This window comes from Ammospiza nelsoni, chromosome 7 (assembly GCF_027579445.1).
Source record: "Ammospiza nelsoni isolate bAmmNel1 chromosome 7, bAmmNel1.pri, whole genome shotgun sequence".
NCBI classification, from domain to species: Eukaryota; Metazoa; Chordata; class Aves; order Passeriformes; family Passerellidae; genus Ammospiza; species Ammospiza nelsoni.
The window spans coordinates 32,596,140-32,623,413 of record NC_080639.1 but is presented as its reverse complement, the minus strand read 5'-3'; the positions used below and the strand labels follow the sequence as shown (position 1 = coordinate 32,623,413).

The 27,274-nt window shown below is 36.0% G+C and overlaps 1 protein-coding gene across 3 annotated transcripts in view; it reads right to left on the bottom strand.

Moving 5' to 3' along the window:
* Positions 1–729: 729 nt before the first annotated feature.
* Positions 730–27,274, bottom strand: part of SLC35F5 (solute carrier family 35 member F5) — a 30,185-nt gene continuing 3,640 nt past the window's right edge. For all 3 annotated transcript variants that reach the window (XM_059476529.1, XM_059476530.1, XM_059476531.1), the window contains 15 exons: positions 26,040–26,118; positions 23,111–23,252; positions 21,945–22,088; positions 20,027–20,089; positions 18,801–18,879; positions 17,282–17,472; positions 16,000–16,081; positions 15,570–15,657; positions 14,945–15,009; positions 14,514–14,618; positions 13,880–14,039; positions 12,393–12,483; positions 9,982–10,136; positions 9,441–9,529; positions 730–8,519 (listed from right to left, as the gene is read on the bottom strand). In XM_059476529.1, the coding sequence (XP_059332512.1) occupies positions 9,448–9,529; positions 9,982–10,136; positions 12,393–12,483; positions 13,880–14,039; positions 14,514–14,618; positions 14,945–15,009; positions 15,570–15,657; positions 16,000–16,081; positions 17,282–17,472; positions 18,801–18,879; positions 20,027–20,089; positions 21,945–22,088; positions 23,111–23,245 (1,440 nt within the window). In that variant the 5' untranslated portion in view covers positions 23,246–23,252; positions 26,040–26,118 and the 3' untranslated portion in view covers positions 730–8,519; positions 9,441–9,447. The remainder of the gene's footprint in view (positions 8,520–9,440; positions 9,530–9,981; positions 10,137–12,392; positions 12,484–13,879; positions 14,040–14,513; positions 14,619–14,944; positions 15,010–15,569; positions 15,658–15,999; positions 16,082–17,281; positions 17,473–18,800; positions 18,880–20,026; positions 20,090–21,944; positions 22,089–23,110; positions 23,253–26,039; positions 26,119–27,274) is intronic.

Here is a 27,274-nt window from a genome sequence, read left to right as displayed (position 1 = left end):
GATACTGGCAGTTAGAAGATATGTGCCTTAGTGAGCAGTGTACATGCCTTAATTTGTTGTAAATTCTGACCAATTAATTATTGATATTGATGACTTTATACCAATAAAACACAATAAGCTATTGCTGTGTCCAGTGAATATAAAGAGCAGTTTTGATGTAACTAATGACTTAAGATCACGCTTTGTTACGGGTATAAAAACTTAAGAACCACTTGTAATAATGAAGCTGTTGTTGTTGTCTCTACACAAGTGTGTGTGTGTCGTGTATCCATCCCAGCAGTGGCACTTCCTTCCCCGCTGGAGGTACTGTCCCAGGGTCTGGAATGTCCCCTGGCCAGCCCTGGTCCCCATCCTGGCTGTGTCCCCTCCCGTGCACCCCAAACTCCTCCCAGAGTGGCAGCAGGAAAAGCAGCAAGGCCCCGGCCCTGTGCGAGCCCCGCTCAGCAGCTGCAGCAGCAGAAACATCTCTGCGTTATCCCCCTGTGCTCAGCACAGCCCCAAACCAGCCCCAAAACAGCCATGGGGAGGAAAATCAACCCTGCCCCAGCCACAACCTGCACTCACACCAAGCTGACACAAATTACAGCCTTCCACATCCTGGCTGACTCCAGGTAACACCAGACATCCAACACTCACTTTTAACCCCAGCCCTGGTGACCATTTTTTCTTAATTGATGGTATCAAACACATCAAGTAACCCCAACCAAATACCAATTCCTGTTAAGAAAATAAGATTTATAATCTTTATTGTTTACTTACATATAATAAATATAATACAGAACAAAAACATCACACCCATTGATTGTATTACACAGGCTGTTAATCAGAACACATTACATTTTCTTTTCATTAGCCCTTTTATAGGGTTTTGGTACTGGATATCAAGAATTTCAATTTATAAACCCTTTAAACATAAAAACAATCTTCCAATTTCCACCTTCATGCATGTTCCAAATATTCATATATATACTGGTTTGTTAAAAATATATAAGCACTGATCAGTATTTGCAATATAGGACTTCAATTTCCATTCATTAGATCTCTACTAATATAGAGAATTTCAAAATAATTAATAGCTTAAATCTGATTTTAATTAAAAATACATATTCTATTTTTTTTTTATTTAACTGACCTCCCATCAGAAAATGAAGTGACAGGACAAAGACACCCCAGGCAAAAGCCAGTGTTCACTTTCAGAGAACAAAGGGTAAAAGCTCTGGTTCTTGCTTCAGCTGCATTATCCTGGAATAATGGAGACACAATTTGGTATAAAAAGGGCAGAGGAAACCAGATTTTCTGAAGAGATATGCATCTCCATTTCAGATTTACCACTGCCATCCTGCTGTTTTCTTGGCTTAAAAATCACTGCATCAAACCCTGATATATGTTTTTCTCTGCGTGAATATCCTTGCCATTAAATGGAAATTAGATTAAAATGCTACATTTCTTTTTTATCAAAAATAGATCAAGGTTTAACACACTCTGAAATCAGGTTTTCAAGTGCAAATGCTATACACATCAGCAATTCAGGTTCTGCTTTCACTAAGGAAAATGGTTAAAAGATGATGCATAAAGATGTTTCATAGAGGATACTTGGATATCTGGAATTTGCTGTGCTCCCAGAACATCTGAATTATCAGCAAACTACAGACTTCAGGGGAGGGGAAAAAAAAGTTTTCTTCAGGTGAAAGCTCTTCAGTTAAAGCAGCTTCCCCTTTAAAAGTGTAACTGAGAATTCCCTGAAAGTCAGTCCAAAATGCAACACCAGAACAACCATCAAACTACAACTGGTTTTGTGCATCTTTTAATGCACTCAGGTGTCAGGGGTTTCAGAACTCAAGGTTTCCAAACCAATTTTGTTTTACTAGTATCTACTCCAAAGAGACCTTACATGAATTTTAAATCATTACAAATGTCCCCTCAGCTCTACAATGCTGAAGTGTATCTCACACTTAGTACATTTCTCTAATTCCATGCAGGTAATGTCAACTCCAACACCTGGCTGTACTTTCCACGTAGCCTTGTGTAAACAGCCTCCCATGAGTGCCAATTCACAGAGCATTCCTTTGTAGCTGCATTGGATGGACTTCAAAACAACCAAACCACAAACAAAAAGTACCTCCTAAGTCTCCAATTATAATTTTTTTCCATGATGATTTTTAAATAATCACAGGGCTTAAATTAAGCCTTCAGCTTCAATATGAAATGATTATTTAAAATACCCAACCAGAGATCAATCCAATAAACTACTGCCTATGTGGAATTGGGCTATGCAAGAAATTACCCCAATGATTTTAGAGCATATGCTTCCTACTTTCCTACTAATATTCTTGATTTTTAATTAACATTTCTCTCTTACATTTTTTTAGGGTTTTTTCCTTCTTCTTCGATAGGAAAGTGACATTGGTTGGAAAGCCCCTGCTGTTACCCTACCTAGAGGAAAAAGCAGATTCTAAAATATTTTAGAAATTACTCATTCTGGCAGTGGCACTAACTTAATTGGTATGCAAGAGGTCAGATTTAGACAGAAGAGAAGCATCACCTGTGACTCAGACAAGGAAGACTTGTGGACTGGCCACATCAATGACACATTGACTGATACAATTGATAAAAATACAATCATTTGCATATAATAAAATTTGTTCTGTGCTAAATGGCTAATTCCCCTCAGCTTGATAAGTATGGGGGTTTGGTTGGTTTTATTTGGTTGGGTTTCTTAAAATGGAAAAAAAAAAGAGCCCAAAAAATCAGGAACATACGTTAAGAACTATAGAATAAACATCCCTGAATTTTTATTTCTGAGGCCATTTCAGTATCCAGTTATTTCTTCTGGAGAACATAAAGAAAATTTGTGCACCTTTCCTGAAAAAACCTTAAGAAGTTCATTAATAAAAGAAAGGAAATATTGGATCCAACTTCATAAACTGGGATGCAGTTAAAGGACTCTGAACTTGTGGAACTAAACAGCTGCTTTCTACAAAAATCCTCAGAGAAAAGCCCTTTATGCTTTTTAAAAGTAGAAAGTGAAAGCCAGATGGAATTCCAGATGCATTCCACATCATGACAGGCATATCCAGAAAAAGTCTGGTTACCTACTAACACCAGCTGTAATGACAAGAGTGAGAACACAGATCTCTAAGTAGTCACATCACATGTCAGATTTATATTTTATGTCAGATTTCTAACACCACAGAGGACTAGGGCAGTCAAAATACAATTACACTGGCTTTACCTAGAGAGGAAATTCACTTTGCAATGAATGCAACAGGGCATGGAAATGGAAATGTCAAAGCAGAAATCATCAAGAGGAAGCTGATGCTCAAGGCTGATGACTATGATCACATGTTCTCACTATGGACAAAAGAAGTGTACAGCAAAGTGCAGGGGTTAATATTTCTCCTGCTGCTGATTTTAAACAAAAGTCACTTAACAAGACAAATTCACCTTCTAAATAATTAAGCTGCATACTGGCTATGTGGAAATATCTTTTGTGAACTGTAACAGCAGTGTGTTTACCACATTTACCAGCACTAAAATCCCTCCTTTATATTACTGAGGTCTTAAAGCAAACCACTCCAAAGACATGCTGCAGACAGAAATACTGCAAAGGCATAAAGGTCAACCTGACTGCAGAGTTATTTTCAATAAAGTTTTACTTTATTAATGCTGTCTATGACTCTTGTGGGCATTGGATCAGATCCCATTCTGGCCAAAGTAACTTTACTGGAAAAACAAACAGAAAATCCCCCAAAGTGATGTGACTTTTTAAAATTTAATTATATAAATTAATATATTTATGTTAAAGATTTATACTGATCTATCCCAGAATCAGATCATGTATTATTACAGCACTGCCTAACCCTGAAAGTTAATGTCACTGCCAAGCCAGAAATGCAGCTTCAAAATCAGCAGAGTAACTATTCATTTCAATGGCAAAGAGGACAATTAAGTAGAAAATCACACACCTTTCATCACCTTAGAATGGATGTTTCTCCAAAAAGTAACAAAGTGTTGGGCAGAGTAAATTTTATTGACATCTTTAAATGCTCTTAACATTCTCATCATGATTTACCTGATAAGCCTAAGGAAATTCAACATGGAAGTTACATGATGTGAAATGTTTGAGTGAAACCTGGAAATGTTTGTAGTGATTTTAAAAGCAGGAATTAGTTATTGGCTCTCACAACATATGGTATCATCCATATTTCCCTGAGAAATCATGCCCTGAAATGATCATGTAAAACAAAATACAACATTAATGAAATTGTGGATTAGACAGGGAAAAATGCATAACAACAGTTTATGAATCACATAAATGCTACTGGAGTTATAACTGTTAAATCACAGGCTGCATGTGACAGCCAGAACAGAAATGATAACTAACTCAAAACTTATGCCAAGGAAACTGATTCGAAGTACCATCCTACAGTTAGCCATATAACCAACACTGTGATAGTAACATCAGCTTGTTTCTTGATTTTTGAGCATGTCAGTTCTTCACTTCATTTACACTCTGCCTTTCTGAGGTCTATTTGCACATGAAATTCAAAGTGTGTCTATAAACTCAGCCTATCCCCAAAATTTAACTGGTTCTCCCCATCTCAGAGAGCTCAGTTTAGCTCAGTAACATAATTTCCCTATGACAGGAGGATCTTCAGTAGGGAATACAAAGACAACATTCAACATTAAGAGAAATGGAACCAAGAATTACAAAGAAATTGTTTTGCCACCTTATTTAAAGCCATCACAGCTGTGAATAGCAGTACCTAGGCAGGAGTATTGTGGCAGGAATGACAAAATACAGCATCATACACCAACAAAAGCAATTTGCAAGCCCACCTGTTTCTGTTAGTACATTCCAAGGAGGTCTGCCATGAATAGACACAAAATTCAGCTGCAGTTCCCTGCAGGGTTGAACACCAGCCCTGCTCAACACCCCATTTCCACAAATACCCAGAGGGACAGCCAGGCTGTGCTCAGCCTCCAGCTTCTGAGTCTGTGTGCAGTCCCTGCAGCCAGCCAGGCCAGTCCTGTCCTACAGCCCCTACCCACTACAGGCACCCCCAGAGGCCAGAGGCCAAGGAGCAGGATGCAGTGAAGACTGGGAAAGCCAAGGAGCAGGATGCAGTGAAGACTGGGAAAGCCAAGGAGCAGGATGCAGTGAAGACTGGGAAAGCCAAGGAGCAGGATGCAGTGAAGACTGGGAAAGCCAAAGAGTGAGGCCTCAGGGCCTTCAGGAGCACTCATGTGCCCCAGACTTGCTTACACAGGTGGCATTTCCATCCCTTGCTGAACCAGCACTACATCTGCAGCAGCCTCTTGTAGGGAACACATTTTCAGTATGACTGAAACCCAAAACAACGTGGCCAGAAAAACTGAAATCCTTTACTGCCTTATCAAACTACGCAAGCCTCACCAAAACCCTAAAAGCAAAGGCATGCTCTGTAGTTTTTGGCAAATTATCATAATTTCCTTCATATATAAAAACCAAAGAGCCCCAAAACCTCAATTGCACACACAGAAGAAATTGTTGGTTGTCTCAAAGGATTACAGGAATGAGTTCAACTGTTTGACATAGTATTCATTATTCATCCCCCATTTTGCAGGCCTGGGAAATCCCTGTTCCTTAACCAGCAGGTGGCAATCAGAGAAATGATCAACATTATTTTTCTAAAGCATATGTGGTTCCTAGAAGAAGTAAGTCAGAATGAAGCCATTCCCAAAGTGAAACAGTAAGAGCAATGGCAGTATACCCTACTAACAGAGGGTATATTGTCATTCATGAGAGAGCTCCTTCACATTCCAGTTGTGTCACAGGGAAGAAAAACCCAGCACGTCTCCATTGCATCAGAGGTACCTGAGAATCAAAGCTAAATCTCTTGTGCATTTACCAAGCATCCATTAGAGAGCTATGCAATTTACATTTCAAATCAGACATTTATATTTATAAAATATCATTGTACTAAAAATCACAAGGTTTAGTAGAAAAAACTCCATCACATTCTATTAAATGCAGGAACAATGTTGTATATCATAGCTTCTGTAATTAAAAGTGTAACACATTTCCTGTAACTACAGGGGCACCACTTTAAAAACCCTCTCAGCAAGGACAGTTTGTTTTGTTCCTACTATTTAAAGAATTGTAATTTAATGCAAAAACACAGCTTAAGCTACCTAGTGCCAGAAGATAAAAATATTTTATATCATATTAAAAAAAAATAACACATTTTTGTGAAAAACATTTGGAAAGCCCTGACTTTGAATGTACTGAATGTTCTTCATCATTCCTGGGGTCAGAGACAGAAGAATATTCTTTTAGTACTTCTTTTCTTAACCTCTCAAACTAATGAATAATGAAAATTAACAGTCATATACATGGAGGCTATGATGATCTTTGACTTGAAGCCATGAACATAAGGGCAAATATAAATAGCAACTGCATATTTGACATTACAGATCCAATTCTGTTTGCAGGACCAATTGCAAAAAAGTCACAGAAAATTTTGCTACAAATACTGTCATTGCCCATCTGAAAGCAAATTTGGTTTTCCCAGGCTTAATGCACAGATGCCACAAGTCCCAGCTGATTCAAATTTGGAGTTAATGCCTGGTATCAAATATTCTGCACCATCTCATTGAAACATTTAATTAACTGAAAATAGACTTTTTTTATTGTAAGTAGGCATTAACAATACTTTTTGAAAAAATATTAAAGTAAACATCCTCTAAATTTGTCATAATTTTGAAGGACAAATCCAAGATCTAAGGAAACCCCACTGATCAAGAAATGCCTGAAAATTCGACCAAAATAAAATTAGTTCAACATACTGCATTTTTTACCCCTCTACTTGTGGGGTTGGGAAATTGAACTGTGAAATTTAATTGACTTTCTTGTCTCTTTTGGGTTTGTGATTTTGTTGTGGTTGGTTTTGGGTATTTTTTAATTCTTACTTAGGGTCCAGGAAGGACTTACTATCTCATCTTAAAGACATGCCTCAGATCACCAAAGTTTGTAGTGCAATCCAGTATTAAAAACAAGAAGGAAAAACTTGATGAAGGTTAAATACTTGAACAGAATAGCCCCAGGTTCATTTTGTCTTCCTACTCTACACACATTTCTTATATTAAATTCCAGCTGCTGGCTCGAATTCTTCTATAAATGTAGAACTTAAGCATGTTGCTTTCCTGCATTACCTCTTAAATAATAGTTTTATTACCAAAACACCAAAATTGCTTTTGGAAGGATCATTACTGAGTGCCAAAACACAAAAAGACATTTCTGCTATGTCATCCTTCTGTATTTGTGTGGAGGGACAGTAGAAATACCTTACATTATTAATAACCTTGTTATGTGGAAGAAAATACTCCTGGCTAAAAAATCCATCTCACATTCATTATAAAAAAACTCAAGTCCATCAAAAGCCAAAATTAACTTTGATCTAAGTGTCTTATAGGCCAGGAGCTGAAAACCAGCATTGATTAATTTCAAATATTCCTGAATATAATTATAATAGCTTCTCTGGATTCAAAAGGATTAAACACTGTAGCGGAAGGAAGATAATTATCAGTTTTAGAATAAATTTATTAATACAGCTGGGGGGAAAAGAAAAACCAATGCAAACACCTTTCCTCTTCATATTGCTTAGCAGATTAGTGTAGTGCCGACCCACTGATTGAAAACTTTCACAATTAATTTGATCTCTTTCACAGTGTGGCAGCTACACCTGAAAATTTCCAAGTCTGAGAGACAACTGAGACTGAGAATGGGTTACAGAACCAGTCTGTTTTAAACCATGTATAAGAATGTATACTCAAATGTATTGTAATTAGAAATATTTAACCACTCACTGAAATTTTAAGCATTCCTGATTATTGGGCAGTTTTTTTGATTTTTAAACATCAGCACCCATTGCCATGACAAGGCTACACAAAATGGCCTAAGACATTGTAAATGTAGTGTTCCAGGACCATACAAAGATCCTGCCTCAGGAATTACAGGAATGCACTTAATAAATTATTTTTCTATTTTCATCTATTAATATGCAAATAGTTTATACAACATAAAAAATTTAATCTGTACCTACTACAGGTAACATATCTATTTAGCTTTTCATCTGAAAGCCTGTAAGACTTGATGACCTGCAAACTTATTTACATAACTCACTTTAAAGTATCTTTTAAAAATAATATTGTCCAGCATTTAACAAAATTGTGACTTAAAAAAAGAAAGAAATCACTTAACAGCATTTGCTTTCTTGATTTTGTCAAGTAATGTCACCAGCTCAAGTGTCATAAGGCAGGTTGGTTGCTCAGATGGACTAAGACTCCCACGGTGACAGGCATGTAGTAATCTGTTCATTTATAAAATCAGGTGAAAGCAAGAAAGAGAAAAAGTTTAGAGTTTCAAAAGAACTGAAACTTCTATTTTTACTACAAATTCAGAATAGGCACTGAAACATGATTCCTTAGGGACTTTTCCAGAAGATTGTCTCTTTGCTGGGCATCATTCCATTTTTAAACTACGAAGAAGAAGAAAAAAATTATCAGAGGTACATAACTCAAGATTACAAAAGAAAAATTACCATAAATATTTGTTTCCATCTTACTAACAAAGGAAATAACTCCATGTCTTAAGACATCACAATTACTGTTTTGGTTAGGATATTTTTAATTTCATTATTAGATTTAAGAAACGCTGGAAAATAAAAATATACTTCTCATGTAATTCTGCACACATTATTGAAAACCCTGAAGCACAGGGCTAGGAGGGCTCCAAACTTTAATGCTTTAATGCTCCAGGCCAGTACTGACAAATCATGTATGTTCCTTTTAAAGATTTGTGCAACCTCCTCTTAAAAGTGGGATATTTTGCAAACTCTTTAGCTATTCTAGTCTACTTTCCCTATGCTTACAATGAGAAATATTTAGTCTAATATTTAATGGAATTTCCCAACTTATTTCTTGTCACCCACAAACACAAGGGCTCCTTTCCACTTTCTGGATCAGTAATGATAAAGTTTGGTGCTCTTTAACTTCCCTGAATGGTTGATGCTTTTCATGGGCTGCAGCAGCCCAAACTGAAATCCCAACAGCACTAAAGAGTGAATTAATTACTTCAGATGTTTTCCAAACACATCACCCATGCTAAGAAGTTGTATGGCTCTTCTGGTATATTAACTCACATCCAGTTTTGGATGAACTTTGTAATACTCTTTAGTAAAAAACTAAATTTTAAAACCATTGACCAAGAACTGTGAGAATAATGCTTGGCAACAAGTAGTAATAATAACTTTAAAGATACAGTTTAACACTCTGTCCATCAATCCAGAACAACACTGACTGCACGCTCCTTAAAAATGTGTCCTTGCATAACAGAAATGCCACCATGAAAACCAATCCTCACCTTTCTGTGCATTGTTTGAGGTTTATTAAAGGTTTACCTTTTGTCTATGAACAGCAGCCATCTCCATCCTGTGAAACACTATGCATAGGGATGAGGCTTTCACACTGCTCACTTTCTTCTGGCATTCTAAAAAAAAAACACATTTATTTCAAGTCACACAGGATTATTAAATTGGTTTTTATGAAGCCAACATAGGCACCAAGTATGCAGATGTTTGAACTTCAGCCATTAAATTCATCCAAAGACTCCTTAAATTTATCAAATGTACTCAAGTTTGCACAATTTTCACTGCATGTGCTGGGTAGAGAAATTATTACAGATGCATTAAGGGAAAAATTGTGACAACCACTAGGAAACTTCTTTTAAAAGGTAAGCAGACTTCACATCTTTCCATTTTCTGAGCATTACACAGGTTAATTGTATGAATGGATTGGCAACTACTGCTATTAAGAAATTAGTATTATAAGGAGTATATAAAATCAGGTAAAAATAAACAGAGCATGAGCATTGTGGCTTATAGGATTATTGGATTATGGGAAAGGCTAAAGAAACAGGATTATAGTTTGTGACTGCCCTACCTCTGAATTCGATGTTTTCTACAAATAAAGGCAAAAATTCTTCTGATCCCCACCATCACTGGATCCCAGTTGTTATAGTGACACAAGAGAGTTGCAATGAAAAATGAAAAAAATACAGGTACTGCTCCTGCAAAAAATAACCAGGAAAACTGCACCTGGAATTGAAACACAAACATCATTCACTAGATAGCTCAAAAAAGAATTGACATGCTGTATATTTGCAATGATTATTATTGTAAGTTTGAGATGCAGTTTGAGTTATTTTCAACAGTGTGAGTTATTTTGTACAATTTCTAATGGTAATTGTACATAGTTATTGCTTCTTCTGAGAATTGCATAACCTGTTCCCACTGATCCATTCTTAACAATGGAACATTGTGTTTGCACTGGGAGCTGAATGAAGACTGCTATTTGCAAATAGTCTCAGGTTTAGGTTTTTAGTTGTGTTTCTGGTGCCAAGGCGAAAGTCTCCTAGACCTTCCATGGGTTGGAAAGCAATGATGTATAAAGCCCACTCCAACCCAAAGCATTCCATGGTTCTCTAACTCCAAACCCAGGGCACAAGGGCAGAAGAGCCTGGGACCTGCCTCTCGGGATGACAGAGCCATGAACCGAGGGCACAGCCCCCCCGTGTGGAGAGAGGATCCAAAACTGAAGACTTTGGAGAGAACAGATTCAGCTTTGGCACCTGGCACTGATGATCCTCCTCAAAGGTCTCATCAGCTGCAATTGTTAAGCCCTGTGTTTCCTAACTGATTTCTAATGAAATTCAGAACATGTAAGTTGCCAAAAGGAATCAGTCATTAGAAACCCGGTTGTAATTTCCTAAGATTCAGATTTATGTTAGAAAATTACAGAAAAATAAATACCCAGAGAGTTAGTAATTATGAATATTGTATAATTACTACCCCATTTGACAGAAATATGAAGGTTGCATGTATTGATATTTTAATCTTTACACTACATGGTGTGATTCTTGGGGTGTCCTTGTCAGGGCCAGGAGCTGGACTGGGTGATCCTGATGGGTTCCCTTCCAGCTCAGCACCTTCTATGATTCCATGATTGTTACCCATGCCAGTGGCATTCTTGTGCAGGGTTCTTTTAGTAAAAACAAGGCTGGCCAGAGGCAGGGCAGCTAAAATTTCTGTCAGGTTACCTGAGATGTGGACACCTGAGACTTCAGTGAGCACAGGGCTTGGCTTAGGATATTCTGATGTCTGTATGACAGAGACAGACTTGCACAAATACACCTGTCCAAAAACCCTCAAAGTCTGCAGCACTTTGCCTTTTTTAATCAGGGTCCCTCACTTGTGCTTCTAATACTAGTAATTTATTTTCTAAAATGTAAGACAGAAAGGATTACTTCCCACAACATGAGTTAAAAAGGTAATTTGCCCTTTTGTAACCAATGTCAGCTGAAAGTCATCCAGCAGAGCTTGGGAGATGTTTCTGCTATTTGAAATGCCTCCATGTTGCATTAGTACATGAAGAATAAATTAATTGGACAAGATCTGGACTCTGTGTTTATTCAGAATAAACAGTCTAGAGATTAGGCTGTTTACTGGGAATTAGAAAAGTATAGTCCATTTTTCAGTTCATGCCAGAAGAAAGTTTAGATGAATCACTTCATAAGACAACCTAAAATTTTCATATATTGAAATATGTAACTATAATATACACCTCTACCAATGTATTTGCACATACACACACATCTGTGTATATCTAAAATGTGTACTGACACACAAACCACATATAAAATTCTTATTTTTTACTGCCAGCATTAGCTCACATGTACTGACCTCATGTGAGTGAATTTGGGGGGAGGAGCCTACAGATGTTTTATTCCTTGTTTCTTTTACAGTTCTCACAAGTTATTTACCATCCCATAATTTATATCTCAAGTGTGCATTGTGGATGCTTTAAGAGCAACACAAACACAACTGTCTTACCAACAAATGTTTTATTATTGTTGGAACCACTGCAGGGTTTGCTCTATTTCCATGCTGGAATATGCAGGTAAGACTAACACAAAATATACTGCTTATCACATGTTCATTACAAAAGTATTTATTCAGGGTCTGACTCTTTTTGACTTTTCTTATATTTATTCTTTTATTTTTCTGACTTATTTTCCAAAATCCACACTGACATGAAGTAAAAGCAATGTACAAGTTGTGTTTGGGGTTTTTTACTTCATTTTTATGTGCACAAAGTTTCAGAAGTCTAAAGGTACTCATTACAATTTACACTTTGCTTGCAAAAACACTGAACAGCAAATCCTCTTTTTGGCTGCAAACATTCCAAATGCAAAACTCAACTATTTTCTTGTAACAAATAAACAAGTACAAGCCTAAAAGAATTTAATTAGAGGAAATTCTGTAAACAATGATCAAAATTTAGTAGTATCTTACCTTTTGCATGCACATGTCAGCTATTATGGACAGAGGTATTGTAAGGCTTAGGGCAAGTGTGCCTATCAGTGATGAGGTAAGAAAGCAGCCCCTAAAAGACAACAAAATCATAACAATTATACAATTTAATGACAATAAATAATAATTATAATAATGAGATCTTAAAAGTTAAAAGACAACCAAAGTAATACATCAAACAGGAAGACATTTGATGAACTGTTAGTTACTGTTAATAATCAAAAATTAATTCACACCATCACACTCCATCATAAATCCGTGAAAATGCACAGAATTCTTAACTAGGCAATGGATGTCTTCTGGGCTGAGGTTTAATTCCCATACCAATCTTTTGAGATGATGGAAATTTCCCTATTTCACATGTACTAACTTCATCTAGAAAAATCTGCATTTTGATTCCATACCCTGATTCTCTAGAGCATGAGAGACTGCTTCTGAATTACAACCAACAGAAAACTGTAAATGCATGAATGATACAGAAGGCAATAATTTATCAGCAAGTTAAAAAAAAAAACAACTAACAGAGTCACATCTATCCCTAGATTATGTAGTTGGTAATATGTGCTTGGGTGGAGTAAACAAGTAGGTTAAATTACATTATTTACTTCTAAAAATTTAAAGAAGACTATACTAGTGGCACACTGGACTGGTAAAGAATGATATCAGCACAAACTCTGTAATTAGTCCCAGTCCAAAACTCTAGGAACAAGGAACTGGAAGTAAAACTAGCTCTTAAATTGAGTAATTTCTGAGTAATTAAACAAATATCATGTATGCAAAAAGTCTGTGCACACCCATGTACTTAACCCTATGCTAGTACTTGATTTTGGAGAGACAATGTTCAAGGTAATGTGTTTGTTATTTTGCCTACATTAAAATTACACTTAACCTGACACTGATACTGAGCTGCAGTTTAATCTTCCAGGATGGCATTAACATCACAAAAATATTCTACCAACAAACCAGTTCAATTGCAAAGGAACATAGGCTACAATGCATTTATAACTAGGACTGCTGTAAAGATTTGCCAAGAAACAAAAGTCATTAAAATTCATACATAACTTTAAACTTGAAAGAAAAACCAAAAATCCACACCCACTTAGAAAACCAAAATGTTTTTGTGGAACTCCATCTTGATCTTTTGTTGCAGTATTGCCACAGAACTGTTACAACAGAATCCACACTCTACTTCTGCTACTGTGACTCTGTAGCACAAAGCCTCTTTGTCTCAAATGTTAATTCTGGAATAAGTTAAGCACACAGCATTTCAATTACTACAAGCACACATCAGCTACTCTTTAAAATTAGCTGTTGTCTTAACAGGACATTGTGACACAATGGTGAAACAGCACATGTGGACAGGAAAAACAGGAAAAAGAAAAGGGCACAAAGCCCAGCCTAGGCAATTTTACATCTCAACATAAGAAAGATAATTCATGTGAAATATACTCAATGTATGGAGTACATACCACAGCCAGAGGAACTCTGACAAAACTGTTCCAATAAGGCCATTTATGACAATGCACATCCATATCAGTTTACTGGGAAACTCAAATGCTTCAAACCCAGTATAGTGAAGCAGGAAGAACCCTGGCCACAGCAGCAACAGATTAAACAGTCCTACAAAACCTGGATATAAAAACAGTATTAAGTAAATCATAATAAATTTTCTTCAACATAACCAAAATCTCAGCTAAAATCAGCTTTTTTGACAATATGCATATAAAAAGCAGCCAAGAAGCAAAATTTGAAATGTTTCAAAGGAAACAAATGTAAGAAACTCAACCTGAAATTCACAAACTAAATTTGCATCAGATATTTACAGGTTTGAAATTGAAAAGAAAATAAAAATGAAGAAATCTCATTAAGTCAGTGGGGCTGTCTGCACAACTACACGAAGTTCCTCTCCTTGTTAAGGCTCTAAACAAGAAACAATTCACACAACCAGCCTCTAAAGGAGTCATAACCATGGGAATAAGAGGCTTTCTCTACTTCCTTGATTTTTCTAAGTCTCTTTATCACTCAGACACAGTGCAGTGCCTGAAAGCAGATAATTTAATCACACATTGAATTAAAGCTTTCAACAGTTACTTTTAGTCTTACCAAAGAACATTGGTATGTCAAGTTTATCTTCTCTATCCACTTTCCTTTTTATCATGACTATGTAGACAGCATAGAGCATTGCTCCTACAAGAGACCAAATGGAACCTGGAAAAATGGAAAAAATACTCCCTTGAGATATGCCAAACATGTTATGCACAGTAGGATCAACCCTAAACTCCTGTTGATTAGAATCCATTACTAAATGAAAAACATGGGAAAATGGAGAAAGCTCTAAAATATAAAAACTTTCCCAATATACACATAGGGTGGAAAATTATTATAAATTAAGTTTTAGAACTTCAAACTAAAAAGCCAGATTGTGAAATGTTACATGAATAAAAGATCTAGAGCTTGCTATATGACTACTTAGTACTGTGAGAAGATGGTACTGATCACTGCACATTCCAGGATTAAAACCCAAAAGTAAATACCTATTGTATCTTTTCCAGCAGATTTTTCAGATCCAGAAAGGTTAACAAGTACCACACCACCAATGCTAGCAAAAAAAAGAAGAAATGCAAAATGTTGCTTGAACTCAGGAATTTCTTTACAAAAACAGATAAAAGAAAGAGAAAAACAAATATACAGTCCTATCTTTAGGCATTTTTAGTTAACCAAAACCCACTTCTGGTATGTCAAAAGAAGGTCTCAGCTGCTAAGGCATGATCCCAAGTTAAAACCAACCAACCTCACTTTTAAATTCCCAGAATAATGCACAAGGCATTTAATGAAACAGGCTGAAAACACTGAGTGTCAAACTTTTTTACCATTACACATAAATAAAACAAACCACAAATAAACAACAAGAAAATAGGTTCATCTATTTCCAACAGAAATTAATCTAATTTCCTACAGGAGAATGAGATTTGGAAATGGTTCATGATGTGAAGCATTTAAGAATCCTTAATTCAGTTGCTCAATTCATCAGTGAAACAAGGATTTTTAAGAAGTGATGGGTATCATTTGTTATCACAGATAGCACAGGCAGAGTTGGTACAGTTGTCCTCTCACTGTACCAGGGAGTTTTGGACCCAATGTTTCCTCCCATTATCTTACCTTAAAATAACAGCCAATAATTTGGACAGGGTAAACCGATCTCCACTGTTGCTGGGAAAGACTGCAGCTAAAATTAATGTAAAAAGGCCTGCAAGAGAAATTCAGAGGAGTTTATACAACCAAGTTTTGCCAGTAGTTTGCTCAGAAAACTACACAGCTTCAAAGCTATTATACTCTAAATACATTTCTTTAATATAGACAGGGAGCTGCAGAAGTACACATACAAAAAGCAGGGGAAATATTATAATATATAATTTTAGAAGGTATTCTAAAAAACCTCTGCAAATACAAAATGAATTTTCTAAACACACATATTCAATGCCTTTAGGTCAAATCCACAGGTAAAAATGTTACACAAACCCATTGGAATGAGATTTCTATGTTATAAACAGTGTTGTAGTGCACATCTGGTGGTGTAAATAAAACTTACCAGAGGTTGATGACAAGATATTAACTATGGCAACTTGGGTATCTGACAGAGCTTCTTGGTATGAGAAATTTGCCAAGAACCACTGGGGAAAAAGAAAAATAATCTTCTTATTATATGGGTAGCAGCAACAGAGTTTAAGTTTCTCAGTGCAATAAAATCCTACTTTAAATAAAACACTCCACTTTATTTTTTATTTAAAAAATAAAATCAGAACTAGATTTTTAGCTTAAAGAGACTTCTAACTTTTGTTAAAGTGGAAGGCACATTAAAATACAGTAGCAAACTAAGAACTGGATCAAACCAACCACATTCAAGTACATGTTTAATAACAAAATACCATACTTCAGAACTTAAAAAGAATTAAAATGACATTATAATAGCTAGTCTGAAGTAACTAAAGGTACTTTTAACTTGTTTTGGAGTGCTTCAAGATGATAACTGCACAAGGGCTGCAAAGAAATTTCAGTAATGCATGTGACATTAGTCAGCCTAATGAGGTTCTTTCAGAGTGATTAAAAACCAGCACACAACTCCACTGCTAAAAACAAGCATCTCTTACATTCAATGTCTAAAAATATTTCTTAATTCCTCCATAAAGGAATAAAATGGCAGATGTTTTATCACTTCTTGATTGAGATCTCACTAGTAAGATCTCAGATATATTCTAAAGGAAGTAACCACTCTCTAGTCTTATGTAGAAATATTCATAAAGTCCAAGAAGAAATACATGTACATGCCAGAAGCGTCCACGAACACAATAGACAGGATTTGTTTTGGACATGAGGACACTACCCCAGAAAAAATGAAAAAATTACACCACAATTTTCTGGTACATGCATCACTGAAATTATTATTGTTGATGATGATAATAATAATAACAATAATGCTTAAATAGCTCTACTTCCTGAGGAAAAGCCATGATGAGTCCACACTACATAGAATCCATTTGGCAGTAGCAGTGAAGGTGTTTCTAGACAAGGCATCACTGATCTGCCCTCTACATTTTTCTGTCTCAAAAATCCTGCCACTGGAATCTCTCCCTCCTTCCAAAACTGAGGCAGGATGCAGCAACAGCTGAAATCCACTCTCTAATCTTGCAAACTACCAGCAGATCCATAATTAAAGCTTGCATAAGGAAAATTTTACTTCTTACAGCACATTTATAAAATAAAGTTTAAAGAATGCAAGTCATCGCAATACTCACTCACTATTATTATAATTTCAAGTTTACAAGTTTTAAATGCATCTTCACTAAAGTTTTCTGAAAGAATGGGGCACATACCACGAAGCAAAAGAAAAAGCTGATTTTTGCTACTTGGCTTGCAGTGAGCTTTCCCACAGTTTTTAGGATGGATTCCTGCTCCTTCACTGTTGGGTAGGACATGCGGGACAGCTTTGCCTCCAAAGCATGGCTCGATGGCAGCTGCCGGATCTCCATGATGTTGCTGAACCTCACACGAGGCTTCTTGGGGGCTTGAGAGGCAGAAAAAACAGAAAAAAAAATTTAAAAAAAGAAAAATATTCATATTATTATTAAACTTTTTGAGCCAACACAATACGCAAATAAAATGATGATATTGTAACACATCATTGATTACAATATTGCACAAATAACAGGTTCTTGTCCAATTAGAAGACATGCCATCATGATTTATTAAACTAATATTTTGCTATTCAGGAGGCCACTAATAAGACAAAGTACAATTAATTACTGTTTTCAACCAGTAAGTTGTCCACCCACAAAAACCTCACTGAAAAGCACCACCCCTGCTTCCTGTCAAAAACATCAACAAAAGGTAACAACACATTTTTTAGACAGGAATTATTCCATCTTAAAAAACATTATATATATATATATATGATTTTCTTTAATTGTCTAAGAGCCAAACAGCCAACACCTGCACACAATTATACCTAACTGCAAGGACAATGTTTCATTTACAAGATTAAAGTCCAACAGCCCTCAAAGCTTTGCAGGGACCATAAAGTCACTTTGCCCTTTTCAAATCCACTCTCTAACTAATCTTGCAAACTAGGGTCAGGTTTTATTTAGAAGCTTATTTTACTACCATTAGCTTCCTCCATAAAGAAGACATTACACTAAACACTACAGACAAATATTAGCTTAAATCAATGTGAAATAATCCTAATTTTCTAAAAAAAGTAAAGGGAAAGCTGCAGCTGGAGCAGTTTTAAAGTGATTGGTGCATGTTGCCACAGGAAGCAGAGCCTACCAAAGTGTGCCATGGAGAAATTAAGAGAGCTTCCCTTTGACAAGCAGGAACTCTTTTGCTGAGGACTGGCTGACTGGATGTTCTGAAGCCAACCTTCCCACAAGTGTCTGGGACAGTCAGGCCTGTTTCAGGTACTATCACAAGGTAGGGAGGCTTAAATAAAACCAGAATGCACATAGACTGTTAAAATTCTTACTTTGACTGCTTTGCTCCTGCTCTAAAAAGGACAATAGCTTGTTTTTCCAGAGGCTGACTCACTGCTGCTGGTCTTACAAGGCCAGAAGGAAAGAATCACAAGTACTGAACCCAGTTGGTCCCTTGAGATAAACATAGGCTGCATCTGTAGTGACCAAGAAAGGTAAACTGAACGACAGGCCTATGTTTTCTCTACCTGAAAGTAAATTTATGAGACTGCAATTCATGCAATAAGAGATTTCAGAAAGGAGAAAAAAGGAAAAAAAAAAGTAGGGGAGGAAGGGGAAGCACATCCTGCAACATGACAGAAGTTATAATAAACGAAGGGAAAAGTAACTCCTTCACCAAAGAACTAACAAAGTCTTTACTCACTTTTCTCAGCATCACTATTACTGCCATTTTTTTCAGTTGGCAAATCATGAAACTTTACAGGAACATATAAAGGTTCACTCTGCAATGAATCAGTACAAGTAAAAATACAGTTAAGCAGGATATTTCAATTATTACCAGAAATTATTTAGCAAATTAGAAAACTAAATAAAGAAAAAGTTAATAGCAGGAGAATCAGACTTAAAACAGGTTTGCACACAGTGGATAGACTAGTCAAAATTCATGTATACAATATACTGTATGTTACACATATTGGTAAAACACAGTACTGAAAGAGAACTGTGCTCTTTTGTGTGTATCCTCATGAACACAAAAATTATGGCCAGCCTACTGATTAAAATTACAAATGAGTCATCAATATTACAGATATTTCATTAGCTATAGCTTCTGTCCAAATTGTAAACTAAAAACATGAAATACAGATTGTACATACAAAAATTCAAGTACTCATTTTCTTCCCATGACCCTAAAAGTCCCTATTTTCTACCCTAGACCTAAACATCAAAAAAGTTTGGGAAATACCTACAATACATTAGGCGCTTAAAAGTATTTCAAGCAATTAAAACTTCTGCTTACAAGACAAGTTTTAAGCTACTTGTTTAGATTAAATTGATAAACTGTAAAAGTAAAGTCATTAAAAAGATCTGGTAGCTGGATTTTCATTAGGCTTGCTTAGAATAAAAATTTTGGTGGATGTTTAAATTAATGCAAAATTGCCCAATTTTCTAGAGTCACATTATCTTAATGAATTGAGAAGGCGAAGATTTTATTCTTAAGTAGAGATAGATAAAGTTCAAAATCCCCAAAAAATAAAATGAAGAATACATCTGAAAAAAATGTCTCTTCAAGTAATTCTGTATAAAATATCCATACAGCAATTTGCAATACTCCATTGCTTCCTCCACTCTATTACAGAGATGGTACTGAGCTGAATCTGTAAAGGTTTTCTCTGTAGAAGATTATATTTCTTTGACAAACTACTAGAGAAGTATTCAATTAAGTGCTTTATTGAGCTGAGAACCCGTATTTCTTATAGTAAGCAATACCATTATTTGCAGCACTTATTAGTAACATATAAGCATATAAGTTACCAATCCCCTTTGACAAAACCTATTACACTTAAAACTGCCATATTTTATAAAGAGTAAGTCAAGATAGCTGTGCCATGTTATTGTAAAGCATTCACCTTCATAAATTAAGGCACTTACCAGAGAACTGTTCACAGTGGTATCTGTTGTACAAGCAGCAAAATAACCTTCAGCATCTGCAAACTAATTACAGAAATCTTCATGTAATAAACTACCAAGGCAAAGTCATTAGTAACTGTAATTTTTGAAGAGTAAAGTTTTTTATGACTTTTTCCATCATTCTGTCACAATTCCCTGTCTCCTCTCAGCCCTCCTCCCCAATACCAAGAGGGCTTACAAGTTCAGTAATAACTTCAGTACTTCCCTGTACCTCTTGGACCCCACTGAGTTAAACTACCCAGGTATGAGGCTCTTAGATACAGAAATCCTGCAAAATTCAGTCCTAGGGACACAATGCCCACTAAATGATTGTGCATCTATTAACAACAAGATGCTTCTTTCTTCATTTTATTGAGGCAAAGTTCCTTTCCCTCCTCCTTTCTGCACCTTACCAAACCCATACTCCCTGAGCTGCAGCTTGCTGTTCTACCATGATGGTAGCAAAATTATTAAACAAAGCTTTTAATGTGGAAGAGAACTTAAAAGTAAGGTGTGAGTGTTTCTCCAAGCAATCATTGAAATAAAAACATATAAATGGATGTGTTGTCCAGACTAATAAACAGAAGACACTTTAAAGGGACTTGAAATAATTACAGAGTTGAATATTTAACTACACCCCTTGAAGGGAAATAAATTTTCTAATAACACATTACAGTCCTGTCTGCACTGCTCTTTTGAAAAGGAAAAATAATGGGATTCCAATAGCAGTGTCATGAGTGCCACACACTACATGTGACACACTGGGCACTCTTAGTCATTGCTTTCCAGTTTGTATTTCATTACTGTCAGCAAAGAAACTAAGTTCTGTTTATTCCCAAATTAGCTTATGAAGATTCTGAACAAAATCAAGTCTAACACATGCCATATTACATACAAACACTTGGTATTAAAGGCTGATCTAGCAAAAATTGTATCAAGATATCAGCCAACTTTAAATGCTGTATGTGTTTAACTCAAGATTTTTTTTAAAATATTTTTTCAGTTGTCCTTTGTGCTTTGTCTTTTCTTAAAAAAAATCATACTTTAAATGTTATGCCTGCAACTGTCACTATCAGTGAAGTCTAACATATCAAGAAAATTTCAAGTCACTTTCTTTCACACAACCTATTTTCTATAAAGACATGTTGATTAACAGCATGTTCTTGGATCACATTTTCTGGGTTTTATGTGAGATTAGTGTCAAACCAAATGCCTTCCTGCTTCCTGAGTGCTGCTGTTCAGCATCTTGAAACACTGGCACAGAACAACTGCTCTTCCCAGCATCTCTTGGAAAAAAAACCCCTACTTCTGTCACATAACACAATTTTAGGTTCTAGCACAAACTATGCCTAATTCTGGAATGAGCATCAGAAGGTCACTCATGCATAAAAGGTATAATATTAACAACAATAACAACAACCATGTAATTCTACCACCCTTACTAAATGTAACTTTAAACCCCTCAAAACAGTCAGCAAACAGTTCATAGCTGTGCCAGAGACAAAGAGTCAGTGCTAAAAATCAGCTACAAAGTTCTGATTCCATTGGTTGCAGATGTTGGGGGAGTCAAAGGGAACCAAGAGCCAGCAGGGAGTTTCATAAGCTCTTGTTAAGAGGAATTATCCTCTGCAATTGCCCAGGATACAAATCCAGGCTGCAGGGAGCAATGGCCTGGCCCAGCAGAGCATTTCTTACAACTCCTGACACATCTCACATTGCTTTTTCTTGCCTCTCACCCTTCCACATGACAACTGTTACAGCTGCCATGTCTTCCTGTGGCATGATTCAGCTTATACCTCAAATATGTAACCTTTGCTCTTCTCTAGTCTCTATTTTAAGGGGTTTTTTTCTGTACAAGCTTAGACAAATATCACAACATCTACAGAGCTGTAATACTTACAAAAGCTGCATGCCTTCCACGAAACCCACGAGTGCACTGTTGCCTCCATGGCTTCCAAACAATAAATCCCAGGAGGTACAGAACAAACATGGATGTTTTTGCAAATGTACTGAAAAAGGGTTTGTTGTACCTTGTAAAAACATACTGTGGAAAGAAAATAATTGCAGTATCCAAAATTACCAACTAGCTAAGAGTTCACAAAATGAATGATCAAGTGTAAATATACAGTCCAGAACAGCCTGGTTCCCAAAATACCAGAGCTGTGAGTATTGGCATGGATAACCAAAGGAATCAAGTGGCCCTACCTGTTCTGGGGGAACTCTCTCCCAAACTACCTCCAATGCCAACAAAAAGGGACTTTTTGTAAGAAACAATTCCACAGAAGGAAAACCACTTGTATCTCACCAAGCAACACATTTATATGCTACTCAAATAGCACTGAAAATACATTTACATACAAATATTTTCTAAATTGAAGATGACTTTTATAAGCAATAATATATTAACCATAAATTAGAGAAGATTACTTTGGCTAAATAACATTTCAGTATCAAAAGTGACTCCACCAGCTCATTAAAAAAAAAATTATTAATATCACATGATAAGGACAGACATTTGTATATGCTTAGTTTCAAAACTGATATAGAACATAATGACAGTTCAGAGAAATTAATTTAGGAGTTTATTAAAAACTCAATTTCCATTGCTAAAGCTCTGGTTTAAGTCGTAAAACTTAACATGAAATAAATACCACAATAGTTTGAATATGGTTAATATATGAGCTAGATGAAATTACAGGGTTTAAACTCCATGACTTGAGTCCTTTCATCCTGAATTTCTGGATGTTCTGAACTGCAATTCAGCACATCAATCAACCTGCCATGTTACAGCTCATTTACTAATTTTTGGGAACTATATGGGCATTATTTTAATCAATATAGCAATAACAAAATGAACTCCCTGATTACAGTACACAGTGATAAGTTTATGCTGTTTCATTTTAAAGTCATCAGTAACATCTTCTGTCTCAAAAGAAACAGGCACTGAATTGAACTCATCTGTAATTTTTAGTGGATTCAGGCTGGTGAAACACCAAGTTTGATAATTATGATTCTGCTGCATTTTTCTCATTAATTTCCCCTTAAAGTTTGTGAAACAATACTCACAGAAGTGAGCTCTGAAGAGGCCACCCAGATGACATCAACCAGGAGGAGAATGACAATTCCTAGAGCCATTCGCCTGCGCTGGGCAGATGAGCTGCTCTGGGAGCTCATCCGGTTCATGATAAAAACCCACACCATTTGGAACCTGGCCAGAGGGGACAGAAATAACACACAGAAGGTTACAGTGGCACACAAAAAAATAAACACTGGGGGCAACTGCTTCATTCACATGAACAGGACCTGATATGCAAGGACACACATGACTGTGTTGTTAAAAACCAGATCTTTGACAGATCCGGCAGGAAATTTTCAGAGATATTAGTGACAATTAGAAAGTAAATTTTAATTTTGCAAAAATTTATCAACTGCTTTAGGAATGAAGTAAAAAAAAAATTAGATAAAACACAATTTGCAATTTACACTACAAGTTCTGCAAACAGTATAAATTAGATTGATGTGTTGTGACAAATGTCAGAAACGAGTTTAAACTTAGAGGCATTCAGCAAATATTTCAGAAGACGTAGGAAAACATTTGGGTAAATTATAAACTCTTACAACAAGAGGTGATTCAAGAAAAAAACAGAATAATTACTTGTAAACTTAAAAAAGTAGACTTCACATGTAATCGTATTAAAAAATTTATATAGCTATCTGGTAATTTATGAAATATAGGCCTGAACCAATTCTAGTGAAAATCTATCAAAAATTCATTAATGCTGCTGCAAAGGAATTCAGATTTGTGACACAGCTTTACAGCTGCCCATTGGATGGCCTAAATTTATGGAAGGCCTAAATTTAGGAAAACTTCCAATTATATTACTAAAAAGCTTCAAATACAATTGACAAAGACTGATGATTCATTCTTGTACTAGAGTCCTTTACAAACTCTCTAATGAATATTAGCCAAACATGTATGTGGTATTTCTATCATTAACCTTCACTTATTTATGTATATAGTTTAAGAACCAATTTATTAAGAGTTCATTAACTACAGATGCATAACATACCATTAACTCAAACACCATCTCTGAGAGAACTGCTCAAGGAACTGCAATCTAAGTCATCTTTAGAGAGCAGCTTCTGACTTTCACAGTAAATAGAGGTCAGCTGCTTTGCTAATATGGTTTGATAAATTTTAATTGAACTTTGTTTTTTCCACATGTGTCCACATACAAATACTTGCTTTCTTTTCATTATTTACAAATTATTTATGAAAGAGACGGTGCAATAATGTACTCAGTGAGTGAAGAAGGTACATTATGTTTTTCCAGAACAGCCTCAGATTAAGGATTTAAGTGCCCAGATATGCACAAGCACATTGGAGATCACAGCATTGTTTTTTGCATTGACTCATATTCTATACAGTCTCTACCATGTTCAAACCTTGACATTTTTTTCCTCCATTTCTCAAAGGGCCTCTTTCAAAATGAAAATGAACAGGCAGAGTTCCTGAAGTATAATTATACCACTAGATCTATGCCGATATATTCCATGTGTGGGCATCAGTTCTGGATAATTACTCTGCTTTTCTGATAAAATGGTGGGACTGACAAAAGAAAGCAGAAATCTGTAAGTAGAGAGAGGCAAAGTTATGAAAGACTCAGCAAGGAATTATAGTTTCTACTTGATATAGAATAAAGGAGAAAATATTTGTTCTCAAAGAGAGAGCAAATAAATGTATTACCTTAAACTTGAAGAAACTAACATAAAGGTTTTCAAGCTTGAAAGCTTATAAAGGCTTTTTCAGTTTTTAGGAATGGTTTAACAAATACTACATATTATACTCTACAAACTTTGCCTTTATTAATTTCAGACTAATAGCCTACAAGCCATTACATGAAGTTATATATAACCTAAAAATTGCTTGCGTGTTTGCATAATATGCAGCTAATGTGGAAACTGGGAATAGAAGAGTTCAAAGAAGCTGGAAGGAAGAAATCTCACTCCTGTCAGGCTACAGCACAACTCAGGGACAGTGGGAAATGATCCCAGGAAGAGAAAGCACTGCAGCCTTCCATGAGCTCTGTGCTGCAGGCAGGAGGGACAGGCAGCTGGGGAGGCAGGAGGGAATGGCCCAGCTGATCAACTGGACATCTCCACATCAGATGTTCCCCCACACCTACAGCTCTGCTGCTCTCACCACAGGCTGCTTCAAAGCACACTCTGTGAACAGAGATCATGCACAGATAACATTCACATTCTGCAGCTGTTTAATCTTGTGCTCAGTTTGTCTACCTTAGGCTTCAACAAATCCCTTTAAAATCCTTCAACAGGAGCAAAGTAAAGGATGATGGAACATGCAGCACTTCTTAGATAAGAGGTTACACATGAAGTTATTCAGAGTCTATGCATATTTTACACCATTTCTTCTGTAACTTTGCTAAGTAGATGCTAAAATTCTAAATAAAGAGCCCATAATTATGCCTTGGAAGTTGGAATTTTTTTATGTTGCAGTAAGAGCAGCTATTACTTCTCATCTGACTACCAAGTAGCTGTTTAACATTTCTGTGTGCCTAATATAGCCTTTGCTCAATCCTTCCCTAACAAGGCAAAAAGCTTAACAAGAAAAGGTGACTATCAAGTGCAGCACCATCACCCTCAAGCTAAGAGTTGACTAAAAAAGTTACCAAGCAGCAATAGTAAAATGCCTGTAAAGTTCAGCAGAAATTCAAAAGCCTACTGAAACCTCAATAATAAGTTTTAGGACAGAATTAAAACCCTGTAAAACATCACACAAAATGCAAAAATGCAAAGCCAGACTGAAACTACTGTTTTGAGAAGTTTTAGACAGACACATTGTCCCACTTATTAACAGTACTCACTAACTTGCAATGAAATTCAATTCCACACTTTTATGTTTGGCTTCTGTACATGGAGGGCAATATGCTCTGATAGAAATGAACACACAAGAACAAGAATTTTCTCACATTACCTTCCACAATAACTGTAAAAAAGAAACAAAAGTGGTGACTAACAAACTTCACACTTCATGTCAAAGTGAAGAGAGTCTCCTAAAAAAAAAACAAAAAAAGAGCAAAGTGTGAAACATCATGTGCACAGGTATATTAAGCATTTATCTTTGCAAAATACTGTCTAAAATTTCAAGTTCTACAAGTTCTTCTGCAGCTCAAGTCCTAAGTGCTGGGGACATAGATATCTAGAACCTTAAGAACTGGTCTATATAAAAAATGCCAGCAGGCAGCCCTGACTTGCAGGAAAACAGGATCCTTACCTACTTTTAATATTATAAACAACACAATCCCTTCCTTATTAATTGACTATAGAAGTTCACAGGAACAAGAACCTGATGATGTTAAATTCTGATTTTCTAAGCTATGCAGAGAAAGGCACTATTTCTCCAGTGCACATTCCTAAGCAAAGAATTTAAACATTGGAACTAGGAAGGTAATGGAAGAACATACAGACTTGTTTGCCTTAAAATAATCTAGAAAGATAAAGCCCTCCATGTTATGTCTTGTGAAAGCCCAGTATCTTTCCTTCCTTAAATGGATACAGCATTATTATTGTATTAAAACAAAACATCATCTTACATAAAATTTATTTATCATTTTTAAACTCAGATCCTAATAGCACATTCAATAAAATCCACTGTTATACAGGAAAAGAAATATACAAAATAGAGCCATAAGTTTTATTGCCTGGAAGTGCTGGAATTTTTATTATTATTAATATTACTATTATTATTAATGTGAAATGTTGCTCAGCTCTGTTTTAGGGTCAACAGGAGTCACACACTATGCTAAGGAGTCTCAAATTAGTGTCCCCAACAGAAGTGGCACCAAGGGCAGAATTAAATGCTTACCCAAAATTAGCTTTTGATCACCTGTCAAGCATGGCTGAGAGTTTGTAAAGTGTTAACAGGGAGCAACAGCTAAATTCATGTTTCTCACCTCTTTGATTAAGAGCTAACTCATTAGCAGGGATCCCACAAGCCCCCACTGAACTCAACATTTACACACAGCAAGTTCAAACCTTTTCCAGAGTTTACTAAATGATCATAACTGCTTAAAAAGACCCAACAAACTGGAAGATGCATTTTTTAAGACAAAAGTATGTGATTATCCATCTTCTATTTCACAAAGACAATGCTCACTGTAGATCCTGCACACCAAGGCAATTAATCACAAAATCACAGAGTATTTTGAG